Genomic DNA, 17,872 nt, shown 5'->3' with positions numbered 1-17,872 from the left:
TCCTGGTTTAGTCCTGGTTTAGTCCTGGTTTAGTCCTATTTTAGACCTGGTTTAGTCCTGGTTTAAACCTGGTTTAAACCTGGTTTAGTCCTGGTTTAGACCTGGTTTAGTCCTGGTTTAGTCCTGGTTTAGACCTGGTTTAGACCTGGTTTAGCCCTGGTTTAGTCCTGGTTTAGTCCTGGTTTAGACCTGGTTTAGTCCTGGTTTAGTCCTGGTTTAGTCCTGGTTTAGACCTGGTTTAGTCCTGGTTTAGTCCTGGTTTAGCCCTGGTTTAGCCCTGGTGTGTGTTTCACATGTGACTTGTCTTTCAAATAATTCTTTAGATGAAATGGCTTTAGCGAGCGGACAATGGATTGAAAAGGAGGCCAAAGGACAGGCCCCGAGCCCCAGGTGAGACCGGACCTGGTTTAGTCCTGTTTTAGTCCTGGTTTAGTCCTGGTTTAGACCTGGTTTAGTCCTGGTTTAGTCCTGGTTTAGTCCTGTTTTAGTCTTGGTTTAGTCCTGGTTTAGACCTGGTTTAGTCCTGGTTTAGTCCTGGTTTAGTCCTGTTTTAGTCTTGGTTTAGTCCTGGTTTAGACCTGGTTTAGTCCTGGTTTAGTCCTGGTTTAGTCCTGGTTTAGTCCTGGTTTAGACCTGGTTTAGTCCTGGTTTAGACCTGGTTTAGTCCTGGTTTAGACCTGGTTTAGTCCTGGTTTAGTCCTGGTTTAGTCCTATTTTAGACCTGGTTTAGTCCTGGTTTAGACCTGGTTTAGTCCTGGTTTAGTCCTGGTTTAGTCTTGGTTTAGTCTTGGTTTAGTCCTGGTTTAGTCCTGGTTTAATCCTGGTTTAGACCTGGTTTAGACCTGGTTTAGTCCTGGTTTAGTCCTGGTTTAGTCCTGGTTTAGTCCTGGTTTAGTCCTGCTTTAGTCCTGGTTTAGACCTGGTTTAGTCCTGGTTTAGTCCTGGTTTAGTCCTGGTTTAGTCCAGGTTTAGTCCTGGTTTAGTCCTGGTTTAGTCCTGGTTTAGACCTGGTTTAGACCTGGTTTAGTCCAGGTTTAGTCCTGGTTTAGTCCTGGTTTAGTCCTGGTTTAGTCCAGGTTTAGTCCTGGTTTAGTCCTGGTTTAGTCCTGGTTTAGTCCAGGTTTAGTCCCGGTTTAGTCCCGGTTTAGTCCCGGTTTAGTCCAGGTTTAGTCCTGGTTTAGTCCTGGTTTAGACCTGGTTTAGTCCTGGTTTAGTCCTGGTTTAGTCCTGGTTTAGTCCTGGTTTAGTCCTGGTTTAGTCCAGGTTTAGACCTGGTTTAGACCTGGTTTAGACCTGGTTTAGTCCTGGTTTAGTCCTGGTTTAGTCCTGGTTTAGTCCAGGTTTAGACCTGGTTTAGTCCTGGTTTAGTCCTGGTTTAGTCCTGGTTTAGTCCTGGTTTAGTCCAGGTTTAGACCTGGTTTAGTTAGACCTGGTTTAGTCCTGGTTTAGTCCAGGTTTAGACCTGGTTTAGTCCAGGTTTAGTCCTGGTTTAGTCCTGGTTTAGTCCAGGTTTAGTCCCGGTTTAGTCCCGGTTTAGTCCCGGTTTAGTCCCGGTTTAGTCCAGGTTTAGTCCTGGTTTAGTCCTGGTTTAGACCTGGTTTAGTCCTGGTTTAGTCCTGGTTTAGTCCTGGTTTAGACCTGGTTTAGTCCTGGTTTAGTCCTGGTTTAGTCCTGGTTTAGTCCTGGTTTAGTCCAGGTTTAGACCTGGTTTAGTCCTGGTTTAGTCCTGGTTTAGTCCTGGTTTAGTCCAGGTTTAGACCTGGTTTAGTCCTGGTCTAGTCCTGGTTTAGTCCTGGTTTAGTCCAGGTTTAGTCCTGGTTTAGTCCTGGTTTAGTCCAGGTTTAGTCCCGGTTTAGTCCCGGTTTAGTCCCGGTTTAGTCCAGGTTTAGTCCTGGTTTAGTCCTGGTTTAGACCTGGTTTAGTCCTGGTTTAGTCCTGGTTTAGACCTGGTTTAGTCCTGGTTTAGTCCTGGTTTAGTCCTGGTTTAGTCCTGGTTTAGTCCAGGTTTAAACCTGGTTTAGACCTGGTTTAGTCCTGGTTTAGTCCTGGTTTAGTCCTGGTTTAGTCCAGGTTTAGACCTGGTTTAGTCCAGGTTTAGACCTGGTTTAGTCCAGGTTTAGTCCTGGTTTAGTCCTGGTTTAGTCCAGGTTTAGACCTGGTTTAGTCCTGGTTTAGTCCTGGTTTAGTCCTGGTTTAGTCCAGGTTTAGTCCTGGTTTAGTCCTGGTTTAGTCCTGGTTTAGACCTGGTTTAGTCCTGGTTTAGTCCTGGTTTAGTCCTATTTTAGACCTGGTTTAGTCCTGGTTTAGACCTGGTTTAGTCCTGGTTTAGTCCTGGTTTAGTCTTGGTTTAGTCCTGGTTTAGTCCTGGTTTAGTCCTGGTTTAATCCTGGTTTAGACCTGGTTTAATCCTGGTTTAGACCTGGTTTAGACCTGGTTTAGTCCTGGTTTAGTCCTGGTTTAGTCCTATTTTAGACCTGGTTTAGTCCTGGTTTAGTCCTGGTTTAGACCTGGTTTAGACCTGGTTTAGTCCTGGTTTAGTCCTGGTTTAGTCCTGTTTTAGTCTTGGTTTAGTCCTGGTTTAGACCTGGTTTAGTCCTGGTTTAGTCCTGGTTTAGTCCTGTTTTAGTCTTGGTTTAGTCCTGGTTTAGACCTGGTTTAGTCCTGGTTTAGTCCTGGTTTAGTCCTGTTTTAGTCTTGGTTTAGTCCTGGTTTAGACCTGGTTTAGTCCTGGTTTAGTCCTGGTTTAGTCCTGGTTTAGTCCTGGTTTAGACCTGGTTTAGTCCTGGTTTAGACCTGGTTTAGTCCTGGTTTAGACCTGGTTTAGACCTGGTTTAGTCCTGGTTTAGTCCTGGTTTAGTCCTATTTTAGACCTGGTTTAGTCCTGGTTTAGACCTGGTTTAGTCCTGGTTTAGTCCTGGTTTAGTCTTGGTTTAGTCTTGGTTTAGTCCTGGTTTAGTCCTGGTTTAATCCTGGTTTAGACCTGGTTTAGACCTGGTTTAGTCCTGGTTTAGTCCTGGTTTAGTCCTGGTTTAGTCCTGGTTTAGTCCTGCTTTAGTCCTGGTTTAGACCTGGTTTAGTCCTGGTTTAGTCCTGGTTTAGTCCTGGTTTAGTCCAGGTTTAGTCCTGGTTTAGTCCTGGTTTAGTCCTGGTTTAGACCTGGTTTAGACCTGGTTTAGTCCAGGTTTAGTCCTGGTTTAGTCCTGGTTTAGTCCTGGTTTAGTCCAGGTTTAGTCCTGGTTTAGTCCTGGTTTAGTCCTGGTTTAGTCCAGGTTTAGTCCCGGTTTAGTCCCGGTTTAGTCCCGGTTTAGTCCAGGTTTAGTCCTGGTTTAGTCCTGGTTTAGACCTGGTTTAGTCCTGGTTTAGTCCTGGTTTAGTCCTGGTTTAGTCCTGGTTTAGTCCTGGTTTAGTCCAGGTTTAGACCTGGTTTAGACCTGGTTTAGACCTGGTTTAGTCCTGGTTTAGTCCTGGTTTAGTCCTGGTTTAGTCCAGGTTTAGACCTGGTTTAGTCCTGGTTTAGTCCTGGTTTAGTCCTGGTTTAGTCCTGGTTTAGTCCAGGTTTAGACCTGGTTTAGTTAGACCTGGTTTAGTCCTGGTTTAGTCCAGGTTTAGACCTGGTTTAGTCCAGGTTTAGTCCTGGTTTAGTCCTGGTTTAGTCCAGGTTTAGTCCCGGTTTAGTCCCGGTTTAGTCCCGGTTTAGTCCCGGTTTAGTCCAGGTTTAGTCCTGGTTTAGTCCTGGTTTAGACCTGGTTTAGTCCTGGTTTAGTCCTGGTTTAGTCCTGGTTTAGACCTGGTTTAGTCCTGGTTTAGTCCTGGTTTAGTCCTGGTTTAGTCCTGGTTTAGTCCAGGTTTAGACCTGGTTTAGTCCTGGTTTAGTCCAGGTTTAGACCTGGTTTAGTCCTGGTTTTGTCCAGGTTTAGACCTGGTTTAGACCTGGTTTAGACCTGGTTTAGTCCTGGTTTAGTCCAGGTTTAGACCTGGTTTAGACCTGGTTTAGTCCTGGTTTAGACCTGGTTTAGTCCTGGTTTAGTCCAGGTTTAGACCTGGTTTAGTCCTGGTTTAGTCCTGGTTTAGTCCTGGTTTAGTCCTGGTTTAGTCCAGGTTTAGACCTGGTTTAGACCTGGTTTAGTCCTGGTTTAGTCCTGGTTTAGTCCTGGTTTAGTCCAGGTTTAGACCTGGTTTAGTCCTGGTTTAGTCCTGGTTTAGTCCTGGTTTAGACCTGGTTTAGTCCTGGTTTAGTCCTGGTTTAGTCCTGGTTTAGTCCAGGTTTAGACCTGGTTTAGTCCTGGTTTATTCCAGGTTTAGACCTGGTTTAGTCCAGGTTTAGTCCTGGTTTAGTCCTGGTTTAGTCCAGGTTTAGACCTGGTTTAGTCCTGGTTTATTCCAGGTTTAGACCTGGTTTAGTCCAGGTTTAGACCTGGTTTAGTCCTGGTTTAGTCCTGGTTTAGTCCTGGTTTAGTCCAGGTTTAGACCTGGTTTAGTCCTGGTTTAGTCCTGGTTTAGTCCTGGTTTAGTCCAGGTTTAGACCTGGTTTAGTCCTGGTTTAGTCCAGGTTTAGACCTGGTTTAGTCCTGGTTTAGTCCTGGTTTAGTCCTGGTTTAGTCCTGGTTTAGACCTGGTTTAGTCCTGGTTTAGTCCTGGTTTAGTCCTGGTTTAGTCCTGGTTTAGTCCAGGTTTAGACCTGGTTTAGTCCAGGTTTAGACCTGGTTTAGTCCTGGTTTAGTCCTGGTTTAGTCCTGGTTTAGTCCAGGTTTAGACCTGGTTTAGTCCTGGTTTAGTCCAGGTTTAGACCTGGTTTAGTCCTGGTTTAGTCCTGGTTTAGTCCTGGTTTAGTCCTGGTTTAGACCTGGTTTAGTCCTGGTTTAGTCCTGGTTTAGTCCTGGTTTAGTCCAGGTTTAGACCTGGTTTAGTCCTGGTTTAGTCCAGGTTTAGACCTGGTTTAGTCCTGGTTTAGTCCTGGTTTAGTCCTGGTTTAGTCCAGGTTTAGACCTGGTTTAGTCCTGGTTTAGTCCTGGTTTAGTCCTGGTTTAGTCCTGGTTTAGTCCAGGTTTAGACCTGGTTTAGTCCAGGTTTAGACCTGGTTTAGTCCTGGTTTAGTCCTGGTTTAGTCCTGGTTTAGTCCAGGTTTAGACCTGGTTTAGTCCTGGTTTAGTCCTGGTTTAGTCCTGGTTTAGTCCTGGTTTAGTCCAGGTTTAGACCTGGTTTAGTCCTGGTTTAGTCCTGGTTTAGTCCTGGTTTAGTCCTGGTTTAGTCCTGGTTTAGTCCAGGTTTAGACCTGGTTTAGTCCTGGTTTAGTCCAGGTTTAGACCTGGTTTAGACCTGGTTTAGTCCTGGTTTAGTCCAGGTTTAGACCTGGTTTAGACCTGGTTTAGTCCTGGTTTAGACCTGGTTTAGTCCAGGTTTAGACCTGGTTTAGTCCTGGTTTAGTCCAGGTTTAGACCTGGTTTAGTCCTGGTTTTGTCCAGGTTTAGACCTGGTTTAGTCCTGGTTTAGTCCTGGTTTAGTCCTGGTTTAGTCCTGGTTTAGTCTTGGTTTAGTCCAGGTTTAGACCTGGTTTAGTCCTGGTTTAGTCCAGGTTTAGACCTGGTTTAGACCTGGTTTAGTCCTGGTTTAGTCCAGGTTTAGACCTGGTTTAGACCTGGTTTAGTCCTGGTTTAGACCTGGTTTAGTCCTGGTTTAGTCCTGGTTTAGTCCTGGTTTAGTCCTGGTTTAGACCTGGTTTTGTCCAGGTTTAGACCTGGTTTAGTCCTGGTTTAGTCCTGGTTTAGTCCTGGTTTAGTCCTGGTTTAGTCCTGGTTTAGTCCAGGTTTAGACCTGGTTTAGTCCTGGTTTAGTCCTGGTTTAGACCTGGTTTAGTCCAGGTTTAGACCTGGTTTAGTCCTGGTTTAGTCCTGGTTTAGACCTGGTTTAGTCCAGGTTTAGACCTGGTTTAGTCCTGGTTTAGTCCTGGTTTAGACCTGGTTTAGTCCTGGTTTAGACCTGGTTTAGTCCAGGTTTAGACCTGGTTTAGTCCTGGTTTAGTCCTGGTTTAGTCCTGGTTTAGTCCTGGTTTAGACCTGGTTTAGTCCTGGTTTAGACCTGGTTTAGTCCTGGTTTAGACCTGGTTTAGTCCTGGTTTAGACCTGGTTTAGTCCTGGTTTAGTCCTGGTTTAGTCCTGGTTTAGTCCTGGTTTAGACCTGGTTTAGTCCTGGTTTAGACCTGGTTTAGTCCAGGTTTAGACCTGGTTTAGTCCTGGTTTAGTCCTGGTTTAGTCCTGGTTTAGTCCTGGTTTAGTCCTGGTTTAGTCCTGGTTTAGTCCTGGTTTAGTCCTGGTTTAGTCCTGGTTCTGTTTCAGATCTGGTCATGCTTTGGCTGTTTCTGGAAACGTGGCGTTTGTTTTTGGAGGAACTTCTTTCTCTCCTCTGAAGGTGAGTCTGAAACCACTGTGTCAGGTGCAGACTGTGTCAGGTGCAGACTATGGCAGGTGCAGACTGTGTCAGGTGCAGACTATGGCAGGTGCAGACTGTGTCAGGTGCAGACTGTGGCAGGTGCAGACTATGGCAGGTGCAGACTGTGTCAGGTGCAGACTATGGCAGGTGCAGACTGTGTCAGGTGCAGACTGTGTCAGGTGCAGACTGTGTCAGGTGCAGACTATGGCAGGTGCAGACTGTGTCAGGTGCAGACTATGGCAGGTGCAGACTGTGTCAGGTGCAGACTGTGGCAGGTGCAGACTATGGCAGGTGCAGACTGTGGCAGGTGCAGACTATGGCAGGTGCAGACTGTGTCAGGTGCAGACTATGGCAGGTGCAGACTGTGTCAGGTGCAGACTGTGTCAGGTGCAGACTGTGTCAGGTGCAGACTGTGTCAGGTGCAGACTGTGGCAGGTGCAGACTATGGCAGGTGCAGACTGTGTCAGGTGCAGACTGTGGCAGGTGCAGACTGTGTCAGGTGCAGACTGTGGCAGGTGCAGACTGTGGCAGGTGCAGACTGTGGCAGGTGCAGACTGTGGCAGGTGCAGACTGTGTCAGGTGCAGACTGTGTCAGGTGCAGACTGTGTCAGGTGCAGACTGTGGCAGGTGCAGACTATGGCAGGTGCAGACTGTGTCAGGTGCAGACTGTGGCAGGTGCAGACTGTGGCAGGTGCAGACTGTGGCAGGTGCAGACTGTGGCAGGTGCAGACTGTGGCAGGTGCATTACTCTGTGTCTTTGTTCTTGTCTCAGGACGGCCCACTTTACCTGAATGACTTCTACATGCTCACAGGTAAAACACTCATTATACATCAAATATAATATAATATGTATAATATATTATATATATTATATATAGTGTACATATTATAAATAGTTTACATATTATATATATATTATATATAGTGTACATATTATAAATATTATAATAGTGAATTTCAGATCTGTGGCCGAAGCAAATCCACTGATGCTGATCACAGTCATTTATCATTTATTTATCCCAATGATCCATGTGACCCTGAATCTCTCACAGCCTCATCACATGTTCTTTAGCGTGTCTTTATCACATGTTCTTTAGCGTGTCTTTATCACATGTTCTTTAGCGTGTCTTTATCACATGTTCTTTAGCGTGTCTTTATCACATGTTCTTTAGCGTGTCTTTATCACATGTTCTTTAGCGTGTCTTTATCACATGTTCTTTAGCGTGTCTTTATCACATGTTCTTTAGCGTGTCTTTATCACATGTTCTTTAGCGTGTCTTTATCACATGTTCTTTAGCGTGTCTTTATCACATGTTCTTTAGCGTGTCTTTATCACATGTTCTTTAGCGTGTCTTTATCACATGTTCTTTAGCGTGTCTTTATCACATGTTCTTTAGCGTGTCTTTATCACATGTTCTTTAGCGTGTCTTTATCACATGTTCTTTAGCGTGTCTTTATCACATGTTCTTTAGCGTGTCTTTATCACATGTTCTTTAGCGTGTCTTTATCACATGTTCTTTAGCGTGTCTTTATCACATGTTCTTTAGCGTGTCTTTATCACATGTTCTTTAGCGTGTCTTTATCACATGTTCTTTAGCGTGTCTTTATCACATGTTCTTTAGCGTGTCTTTATCACATGTTCTTTAGCGTGTCTTTATCACATGTTCTTTAGCGTGTCTTTATCACATGTTCTTTAGCGTGTCTTTATCACATGTTCTTTAGCGTGTCTTTATCACATGTTCTTTAGCGTGTCTTTATCACATGTTCTTTAGCGTGTCTTTATCACATGTTCTTTAGCGTGTCTTTATCACATGTTCTTTAGCGTGTCTTTATCACATGTTCTTTAGCGTGTCTTTATCACATGTTCTTTAGCGTGTCTTTATCACATGTTCTTTAGCGTGTCTTTATCACATGTTCTTTAGCATGTCTTTATCACATGTTCTTTAGCTTGTCTTTATCACATGTTCTTTAGCGTGTCTTTATCACATGTTCTTTAGCGTGTCTTTATCACATGTTCTTTAGCGTGTCTTTATCACATGTTCTTTAGCGTGTCTTTATCACATGTTCTTTAGCGTGTCTTTATCACATGTTCTTTAGCGTGTCTTTATCACATGTTCTTTAGCGTGTCTTTATCACATGTTCTTTAGCGTGTCTTTATCACATGTTCTTTAGCGTGTCTTTATCACATGTTCTTTAGCGTGTCTTTATCACATGTTCTTTAGCGTGTCTTTATCACATGTTCTTTAGCGTGTCTTTATCACATGTTCTTTAGCGTGTCTTTATCACATGTTCTTTAGCGTGTCTTTATCACATGTTCTTTAGCGTGTCTTTATCACATGTTCTTTAGCGTGTCTTTATCACATGTTCTTTAGCGTGTCTTTATCACATGTTCTTTAGCGTGTCTTTATCACATGTTCTTTAGCGTGTCTTTATCACATGTTCTTTAGCGTGTCTTTATCACATGTTCTTTAGCATGTCTTTATCACATGTTCTTTAGCTTGTCTTTATCACATGTTCTTTAGCGTGTCTTTATCACATGTTCTTTAGCGTGTCTTTATCACATGTTCTTTAGCGTGTCTTTATCACATGTTCTTTAGCGTGTCTTTATCACATGTTCTTTAGCGTGTCTTTATCACATGTTCTTTAGCGTGTCTTTATCACATGTTCTTTAGCGTGTCTTTATCACATGTTCTTTAGCATGTCTTTATCACATGTTCTTTAGCGTGTCTTTATCACATGTTCTTTAGCGTGTCTTTATCACATGTTCTTTAGCGTGTCTTTATCACATGTTCTTTAGCATGTCTTTATCACATGTTCTTTAGCTTGTCTTTATCACATGTTCTTTAGCTTGTCTTTATCACATGTTCTTTAGCGTGTCTTTATCACATGTTCTTTAGCGTGTCTTTATCACATGTTCTTTAGCGTGTCTTTATCACATGTTCTTTAGCGTGTCTTTATCACATGTTCTTTAGCGTGTCTTTATCACATGTTCTTTAGCGTGTCTTTATCACATGTTCTTTAGCGTGTCTTTATCACATGTTCTTTAGCATGTCTTTATCACATGTTCTTTAGCGTGTCTTTATCACATGTTCTTTAGCGTGTCTTTATCACATGTTCTTTAGCGTGTCTTTATCACATGTTCTTTAGCGTGTCTTTATCACATGTTCTTTAGCATGTCTTTATCACATGTTCTTTAGCGTGTCTTTATCACATGTTCTTTAGCTTGTCTGTTTGTGATGGAGGTGTTTGTGTTGCAGTGTCGTCAGAGGAGGTGACCTGGGAGCAGATTCCTCACAGTGGAATGATTCCTTCAGCTCGAGAAGGTCACACGCTCTGGTAAAGGTCACACGCTCTGGTAAAGGTCACACGCTCTGGTAAAGGTCACATGCTCTGGTAAAGGTCACACGCTCTGGTAAAGGTCACACGCTCTGGTAAAGGTCACACGCTCTGGTAAAGGTCACATGCTCTGGTAAAGGTCACACGCTCTGGTAAAGGTCACACGCTCTGGTAAAGGTCACATGCTCTGGTAAAGGTCACACGCTCTGGTAAAGGTCACACGCTCTGGTAAAGGTCACACGCTCTGGTAAAGGTCACATGCTCTGGTAAAGGTCACACGCTCTGGTAAAGGTCACACGCTCTGGTAAAGGTCACATGCTCTGGTAAAGGTCACACGCTCTGGTAAAGGTCACACGCTCTGGTAAAGGTCACATGCTCTGGTAAAGGTCACACGCTCTGGTAAAGGTCACACGCTCTGGTAAAGGTCACACGCTCTGGTAAAGGTCACATGCTCTGGTAAAGGTCACACGCTCTGGTAAAGGTCACACGCTCTGGTAAAGGTCACATGCTCTGGTAAAGGTCACACGCTCTGGTAAAGGTCACACGCTCTGGTAAAGGTCACACGCTCTGGTAAAGGTCACACGCTCTGGTAAAGGTCACTCACACGACTCAAAGTGACAAAGAAGTGAATATTTATCAAATGTGTCAGAAAATAAACACAAACATTTAAGTCGCGGGAGATTTAGAGGAAATGTCCAAACTTGATTTCACCTGGAGAGACTCTGAGAGACACTGACCCCGGCGGAGACACAGTGATCATGGGCCCGCCATGATCTATTTGTATCAGACGTGTCCCCCAGGGCCTGGAGACTGATATGGTCGATATGGAGAGGGTCGAGAGGATGATGAAAGGGATGCAGAGGAGGAGGAGGGGAGGTGCAGAGGAGGTGGTGGGTCGCAGTACGGTCTGAAGCGGCCGAGCCAACTGAGTGAGGGTTAAAATGGGAGCGGCTGTGCGCTAAGAGCAGAGGAGAGACTTGGTGCGTTGATTGAAGATGGGGAGCAGGTGCGAGGGGCCATGTCCTGGGAATCCCCTGTCCTTAGACCCTCCTTCTGTCCTTAGACCCTCCTTCTGTCCTTAGACCCTCCTTCTGTCCTTAGACCCTCCTTCTGTCCTTAGACCCTCCTTCTGTCCTTAGACCCTCCTTCTGTCCTTAGACCCTCCTTCTGTCCTTAGACCCTCCTTCTGTCCTTAGACCCTCCTTCTGTCCTTAGACCCTCCTTCTGTCCTTAGACCCTCCTTCTGTCCTGTTACGGCAGTTTCCTGTGAACAATGATCAAGTAAAGAGTAACCAGGCAATAACTTGAAGCAGAAACAGAGTCTCTCGGTCTCTCTCAAAAGGTGGAAGTTTATTCACGTGCACAGTGGATAAACACCCTCACTTTCCCTAAGACAAGTTCGTTCTGTCCCTACCTAACTTTACAATTACAAAGTACACCTTTTATAGGTGGTAACAAACATAACATAATCACAACCCAAATCAGCTCAAAAAGAAACATGTACTCCTCTTTTGGAACGGCTCCAAAACCACATGTGCACCTTACTACACTGTTCCAGACATTTTAGGGACCGTTCCAAAAGAGGAGTACATGTTTCTTTGTGGATATTACATGTATGAATGTCTCCCGGCGGGACGGGTGGGACGCTGCGCAGCTGTGATTCCTTCAGATCATTCATACATAATATTCAGCATACCACATCACACACCCCGGACACAAAGGGATCTGGCATCTCATGACGCTGTTTGGGGGTCTGACGTGCCAGATGACCATAAAATTTGGACTACGGGGGAAAAGGTCCTATTTGCATTGTTCCCAAGTGTGGGAGTGGGTAAATTGATGTTGCGTATGGAGACTCTTAGCTATAGATTTACTGCTTTTATAAACACAACATTAGCTACTTTTGAGGCAGAGAGAGAGGAGATGCATGCACTTCGCGCAGTAGCACTTCAAAATCGTATTGTGCTGGATCAGATAACAGCCTCCAGTGGGAGGGGGGGGTACACAGATAACGGCCTCCAGTGGGAGGGGGGGGTGCACAGATAACGGCCTCCAGTGGGGGGGTGCACAGATAACAGCCTCCAGTGGGAGGGGGGTGCACAGATAACGGCCTCCAGTGGGAGGGGGGGTGCACAGATAACGGCCTCCAGTGGGGGGGTGCACAGATAACAGCCTCCAGTGGGAGGGGGGGGTGCACAGATAACGGCCTCCAGTGGGGGGGTGCACAGATAACAGCCTCCAGTGGGAGGGGGGTGCACAGATAACGGCCTCCAGTGGGAGGGGGGGTGCACAGATAACGGCCTCCAGTGGGGGGGTGCACAGATAACAGCCTCCAGTGGGAGGGGGGTGCACAGATAACAGCCTCCAGTGGGGGGGGTGCACAGATAACAGCCTCCAGTGGGAGGGGGGGGGTGCACAGATAACGGCCTCCAGTGGGGGGGTGCACAGATAACAGCCTCCAGTGGGAGGGGGGGGGTGCACAGATAACAGCCTCCAGTGGGAGGGGGGGGGGTGCACAGATAACGGCCTCCAGTGGGAGGGGGGTGCACAGATAACGGCCTCCAGTGGGGGGGTGCACAGATAACAGCCTCCAGTGGGGGGGTGCACAGATAACAGCCTCCAGTGGGGGTGGGGGGGTGCACAGATAACAGCCTCCAGTGGGAGGGGGGGTGCACAGATAACGGCCTCCAGTGGGAGGGGGGGGGTGCACAGATAACAGCCTCCAGTGGGGGGGTGCACAGATAACAGCCTCCAGTGGGTGGGGGGGTGCACAGATAACAGCCTCCAGTGGGTGGGGGGGTGCACAGATAACAGCCTCCAGTGGGTGGGGGGGTGCACAGATAACGGCCTCCAGTGGGTGGGGGGGTGCACAGATAACAGCCTCCAGTGGGAGGGGGGGTGCACAGATAACAGCCTCCAGTGGGAGGGGGGGGGGGGTGCACAGATAACAGCCTCCAGTGGGAGGGGGGTGTGCACAGATAACAGCCTCCAGTGGGTGGGGTGTGCACAGATAACAGCCTCCAGTGGGAGGGGGGGGTGCACAGATAACAGCCTCCAGTGGGGGGGGTGTGCACAGATAACAGCCTCCAGTGGGGGGGGTGCACAGATAACAGCCTCCAGTGGGGGGGGTGCACAGATAACAGCCTCCAGTGGGAGGGGGGGGGTGCACAGATAACGGCCTCCAGTGGGGGGGTGCACAGATAACAGCCTCCAGTGGGAGGGGGGGGGGTGCACAGATAACAGCCTCCAGTGGGAGGGGGGGTGCACAGATAACGGCCTCCAGTGGGAGGGGGGGGGGTGCACAGATAACGGCCTCCAGTGGGGGGGTGCACAGATAACAGCCTCCAGTGGGTGGGGGGGTGCACAGATAACAGCCTCCAGTGGGTGGGGGGGTGCACAGATAACAGCCTCCAGTGGGGGGGGTGCACAGATAACGGCCTCCAGTGGGGGGGTGCACAGATAACAGCCTCCAGTGGGGGTGGGGGGGTGCACAGATAACAGCCTCCAGTGGGGGTGGGGGGGTGCACAGATAACAGCCTCCAGTGGGTGGGGGGGTGCACAGATAACAGCCTCCAGTGGGGGGGTGCACAGATAACAGCCTCCAGTGGGAGGGGGGGGGGGGTGCACAGATAACAGCCTCCAGTGGGAGGGGGGTGTGCACAGATAACAGCCTCCAGTGGGGGGGGGTGCACAGATAACAGCCTCCAGTGGGGGGGGTGCACAGATAACAGCCTCCAGTGGGAGGGGGGTGTGCACAGATAACAGCCTCCAGTGGGGGGGGGTGCACAGATAACAGCCTCCAGTGGGAGGGGGGTGTGCACAGATAACAGCCTCCAGTGGGGTGGGGGGTGCACAGATAACAGCCTCCAGTGGGGGGGGTGCACAGATAACAGCCTCCAGTGGGGGGGTGCACAGATAACAGCCTCCAGTGGGAGGGGGGTGTGCACAGATAACAGCCTCCAGTGGGGGGGGGGGGGTGCACAGATAACAGCCTCCAGTGGGGGGGGTGCACTTTACTAAAAGGGAGCTGCTGTACCTACATTCCTGCTAATGATGAGGATGGGGGTGCGATCCAACAGGGACTCGCATATTTGACCAAAACTCCGTAATCTCATGGAATCTGAAACTGTCACTGCCACTCACCCTTTTCTGTGTTAGGATGGGCTCTTACTTCCTGGCGTGACTCATACATTTCAGCATTATTGTAGGGGTGATCTTGATTCTGTTTTCTTGTGTTCTCCTGGGTTTGTTCAAAGCGATCGGTAAAATGGTTTCTGCTCACGATGTGTCTGTTCAGGTTCCAGGGCCAGATAGAGACACAGGCGACATTAGTGATTCAGATGATGATTCAATCATCAAGGGAATGAGACCTTAAGCCAGTAAAACAAGAGCGAATAAAACTTTAACAGTTTTATTAATTTCTTTTAAACTGTTTTTAAAATCACTGATTCAAAGGGAAATTGTAATGACTTAAATTAAGACAAGAGATAGACTGAAATCTTTATTTTGATGAAATTAATCGAGCATTTTTTTCTTCTTCCAGAAGTCGGCATCAGCCTGTCCGTCCTGAGCCCCATTCACAGGGGAATTCCTCCAGGTTTCTACTTTTATCCCAAAGAGGTTTTGTAGTTTTCTCCTGGCCGGTGGAGGGGTTCTCAGGACGGGGGAGCTGGGGTTAACTTTATTAATATTTTTTATTCATAATTTTATCTATTTTTTATTATTATTATTTTTATTATTATTTTATTACTCATTTCAAGGGTTCAATTTTATTAATTACTATTTTCTCCTTTGATTTTTTAGTAGTTGTTTAGAAGTTATTGCCTGGTTTCTCTTTACTTGATCATTGTTTACAGGAAACTGCCGTAACAGTCCTTAGAGCCTCCTTCTGTGTGTTTCAGTGTGTGTTGTGTGTGTTTCAGTGTGTGTTTCAGTGTGTGTTGTGTGTGTTTCAGTGTGTGTTGTGTGTGTTGTGTGTGTTTCAGTGTGTGTTGTGTGTGTTTCAGTGTGTGTTGTGTGTGTTTCAGTGTGTGTTGTGTGTGTTGTGTGTGTTTCAGTGTGTGTTGTGTGTGTTTCAGTGTGTGTTGTGTGTGTTGTGTGTGTTTCAGTGTGTGTTGTGTGTGTTTCAGTGTGTGTTGTGTGTGTTGTGTGTGTTTCAGTGTGTGTTGTGTGTGTTTCAGTGTGGTGAGAGGGAGGATCTTCCTGTTTGGAGGCGTGTCTTCTCCTGAAGACGCCGAGTGTCTCTCAGACGTTTACAGCTTCGACATCGGTGACTTTAACACAGAGAAAACCTCCTCGTTACACGACCTCGTTTGACCTGGTTTAGACCTGGTTTATTCCTGGTTTAGACCTGGTTTAGACCTGGTTTAGTCCTGGTTTAGACCTGGTTTAGACCTGGTTTAGACCTGGTTTAGTCCTGGTTTAGTCCTGGTTTAGACCTGGTTTGGTCCTGGTTTAGACCTGGTTTAGACCTGGTTTAGTCCTGGTTTAGACCTGGTTTAGACCTGGTTTAGACCTGGTTTAGTCCTGGTTTAGACCTGGTTTAGACCTGGTTTAGACCTGGTTTAGTCCTGGTTTAGTCCTGGTTTAGTCCTGGTTTAGACCTGGTTTAGACCTGGTTTAGACCTGGTTTATTCCTGGTTTAGACCTGGTTTAGTCCTGGTTTAGACCTGGTTTAGACCTGGTTTAGACCTGGTTTAGACCTGGTTTAGACCTGGTTTAGACCTGGTTTAGTCCTGGTTTAGACCTGGTTTAGTCCTGGTTTAGACCTGGTTTAGACCTGGTTTAGACCTGGTTTAGACCTGGTTTAGACCTGGTTTAGTCCTGGTTTAGTCCTGGTTTAGTCCTGGTTTAGACCTGGTTTAGTCCTGGTTTAGACCTGGTTTAGACCTGGTTTAGACCTGGTTTAGTCCTGGTTTAGACCTGGTTTAGTCCTGGTTTAGACCTGGTTTAGACCTGGTTTAGACCTGGTTTAGACCTGGTTTAGTCCTGGTTTAGTCCTGGTTTAGTCCTGGTTTAGACCTGGTTTAGTCCTGGTTTAGTCCTGGTTTATACCTGGTTTAGACCTGGTTTAGACCTGGTTTAGTCCTGGTTTAGTCCTGGTTTAGACCTGGTTTAGACCTGGTTTAGTCCTGGTTTAGACCTGGTTTAGACCTGGTTTAGACCTGGTTTAGTCCTGGTTTAGACCTGGTTTAGACCTGGTTTAGTCCTGGTTTAGACCTGGTTTAGACCTGGTTTATTCCTGGTTTAGACCTGGTTTAGTCCTGGTTTAGACCTGGTTTAGACCTGGTTTAGACCTGGTTTAGACCTGGTTTAGACCTGGTTTAGTCCTGGTTTAGACCTGGTTTAGACCTGGTTTAGACCTGGTTTAGACCTGGTTTAGTCCTGGTTTAGACCTGGTTTAGACCTGGTTTAGACCTGGTTTAGACCTGGTTTAGTCCTGGTTTAGTCCTGGTTTAGACCTGGTTTAGACCTGGTTTAGACCTGGTTTAGTCCTGGTTTAGACCTGGTTTAGTCCTGGTTTAGACCTGGTTTAGACCTGGTTTAGACCTGGTTTAGTCCTGGTTTAGTCCTGGTTTAGACCTGGTTTAGACCTGGTTTAGACCTGGTTTAGTCCTGGTTTAGACCTGGTTTAGTCCTGGTTTAGACCTGGTTTAGACCTGGTTTAGACCTGGTTTAGTCCTGGTTTAGTCCTGGTTTAGTCCTGGTTTAGACCTGGTTTAGACCTGGTTTAGACCTGGTTTAGACCTGGTTTAGTTCTGGTTTAGTCCTGGTTTAGACCTGGTTTAGTCCTGGTTTAGACCTGGTTTAGTCCTGGTTTAGACCTGGTTTAGACCTGGTTTAGACCTGGTTTAGTCCTGGTTTAGTCCTGGTTTAGACCTGGTTTAGTCCTGGTTTAGACCTGGTTTAGTCCTGGTTTAGACCTGGTTTAGTCCTGGTTTAGTCCTGGTTTAGTCCTGGTTTAGTCCAGGTTTAGACCTGGTTTAGACCTGGTTTAGTCCTGGTTTAGTCCTGGTTTAGTCCTGGTTTAGTCCAGGTTTAGACCTGGTTTAGTCCTGGTTTAGTCCTGGTTTAGTCCAGGTTTAGACCTGGTTTAGTCCTGGTTTAGTCCTGGTTTAGTCCTGGTTTAGTCCTGGTTTAGTCCTGGTTTAGTCCTGGTTTAGTCCAGGTTTAGTCCCGGTTTAGTCCCGGTTTAGTCCCGGTTTAGTCCCGGTTTAGTCCCGGTTTAGTCCTGGTTTAGACCTGGTTTAGTCCTGGTTTAGACCTGGTTTAGACCTGGTTTAGTCCTGGTTTAGACCTGGTTTAGACCTGGTTTAGACCTGGTTTAGTCCTGGTTTAGACCTGGTTTAGACCTGGTTTAGACCTGGTTTAGACCTGGTTTAGTCCTGGTTTAGACCTGGTTTAGACCTGGTTTAGACCTGGTTTAGACCTGGTTTAGTCCTGGTTTAGACCTGGTTTAGACCTGGTTTGGACCTGGTTTAGACCTGGTTTATTCCTGGTTTAGACCTGGTTTAGTCCTGGTTTAGACCTGGTTTAGACCTGGTTTAGACCTGGTTTAGACCTGGTTTAGACCTGGTTTAGTCCTGGTTTAGACCTGGTTTAGACCTGGTTTAGACCTGGTTTAGACCTGGTTTAGACCTGGTTTAGACCTGGTTTAGTCCTGGTTTAGACCTGGTTTAGACCTGGTTTAGACCTGGTTTGGACCTGGTTTAGACCTGGTTTAGTCCTGGTTTAGTCCTGGTTTAGTCCTGGTTTAGACCTGGTTTAGTCCTGGTTTAGACCTGGTTTAGTCCTGGTTTAGACCTGGTTTAGACCTGGTTTAGACCTGGTTTAGACCTGGTTTAGACCTGGTTTAGACCTGGTTTAGTCCTGGTTTAGTCCTGGTTTAGTCCTGGTTTAGTCCAGGTTTAGTCCTGGTTTAGTCCTGGTTTAGACCTGGTTTAGTCCTGGTTTAGTCCTGGTTTAGACCTGGTTTAGACCTGGTTTAGACCTGGTTTAGACCTGGTTTAGACCTGGTTTAGACCTGGTTTAGTCCTGGTTTAGACCTGGTTTAGACCTGGTTTAGACCTGGTTTAGACCTGGTTTAGTCCTGGTTTAGACCTGGTTTAGA

The 17,872-nt window shown here is 46.6% G+C and overlaps 1 protein-coding gene across 1 annotated transcript in view; it reads left to right on the top strand.

The window, feature by feature from the left end:
• The first annotated feature begins 311 nt into the window (after positions 1-311).
• Positions 312-17,872, top strand: part of LOC140367688 (uncharacterized) — a 57,041-nt gene continuing 39,480 nt past the window's right edge. Inside the window, exons 1-5 of the mRNA XM_072454274.1 lie at positions 312-390; positions 6,333-6,405; positions 7,199-7,238; positions 9,684-9,762; positions 14,943-15,031. Of these exons, the coding sequence (XP_072310375.1) occupies positions 329-390; positions 6,333-6,405; positions 7,199-7,238; positions 9,684-9,762; positions 14,943-15,031 (343 nt within the window). The 5' untranslated portion in view covers positions 312-328. The remainder of the gene's footprint in view (positions 391-6,332; positions 6,406-7,198; positions 7,239-9,683; positions 9,763-14,942; positions 15,032-17,872) is intronic.

Source organism: Eucyclogobius newberryi, unplaced genomic scaffold (assembly GCF_026437365.1).
Source record: "Eucyclogobius newberryi isolate DKJ021-1_F unplaced genomic scaffold, fEucNew1.0.hap1 SCAF_2, whole genome shotgun sequence".
Lineage (NCBI taxonomy): Eukaryota > Metazoa > Chordata > Actinopteri > Gobiiformes > Gobiidae > Eucyclogobius > Eucyclogobius newberryi.
The sequence above is the reverse complement of the archived record's forward strand: the minus strand, read 5'-3'. Positions and strand labels throughout refer to the sequence as shown.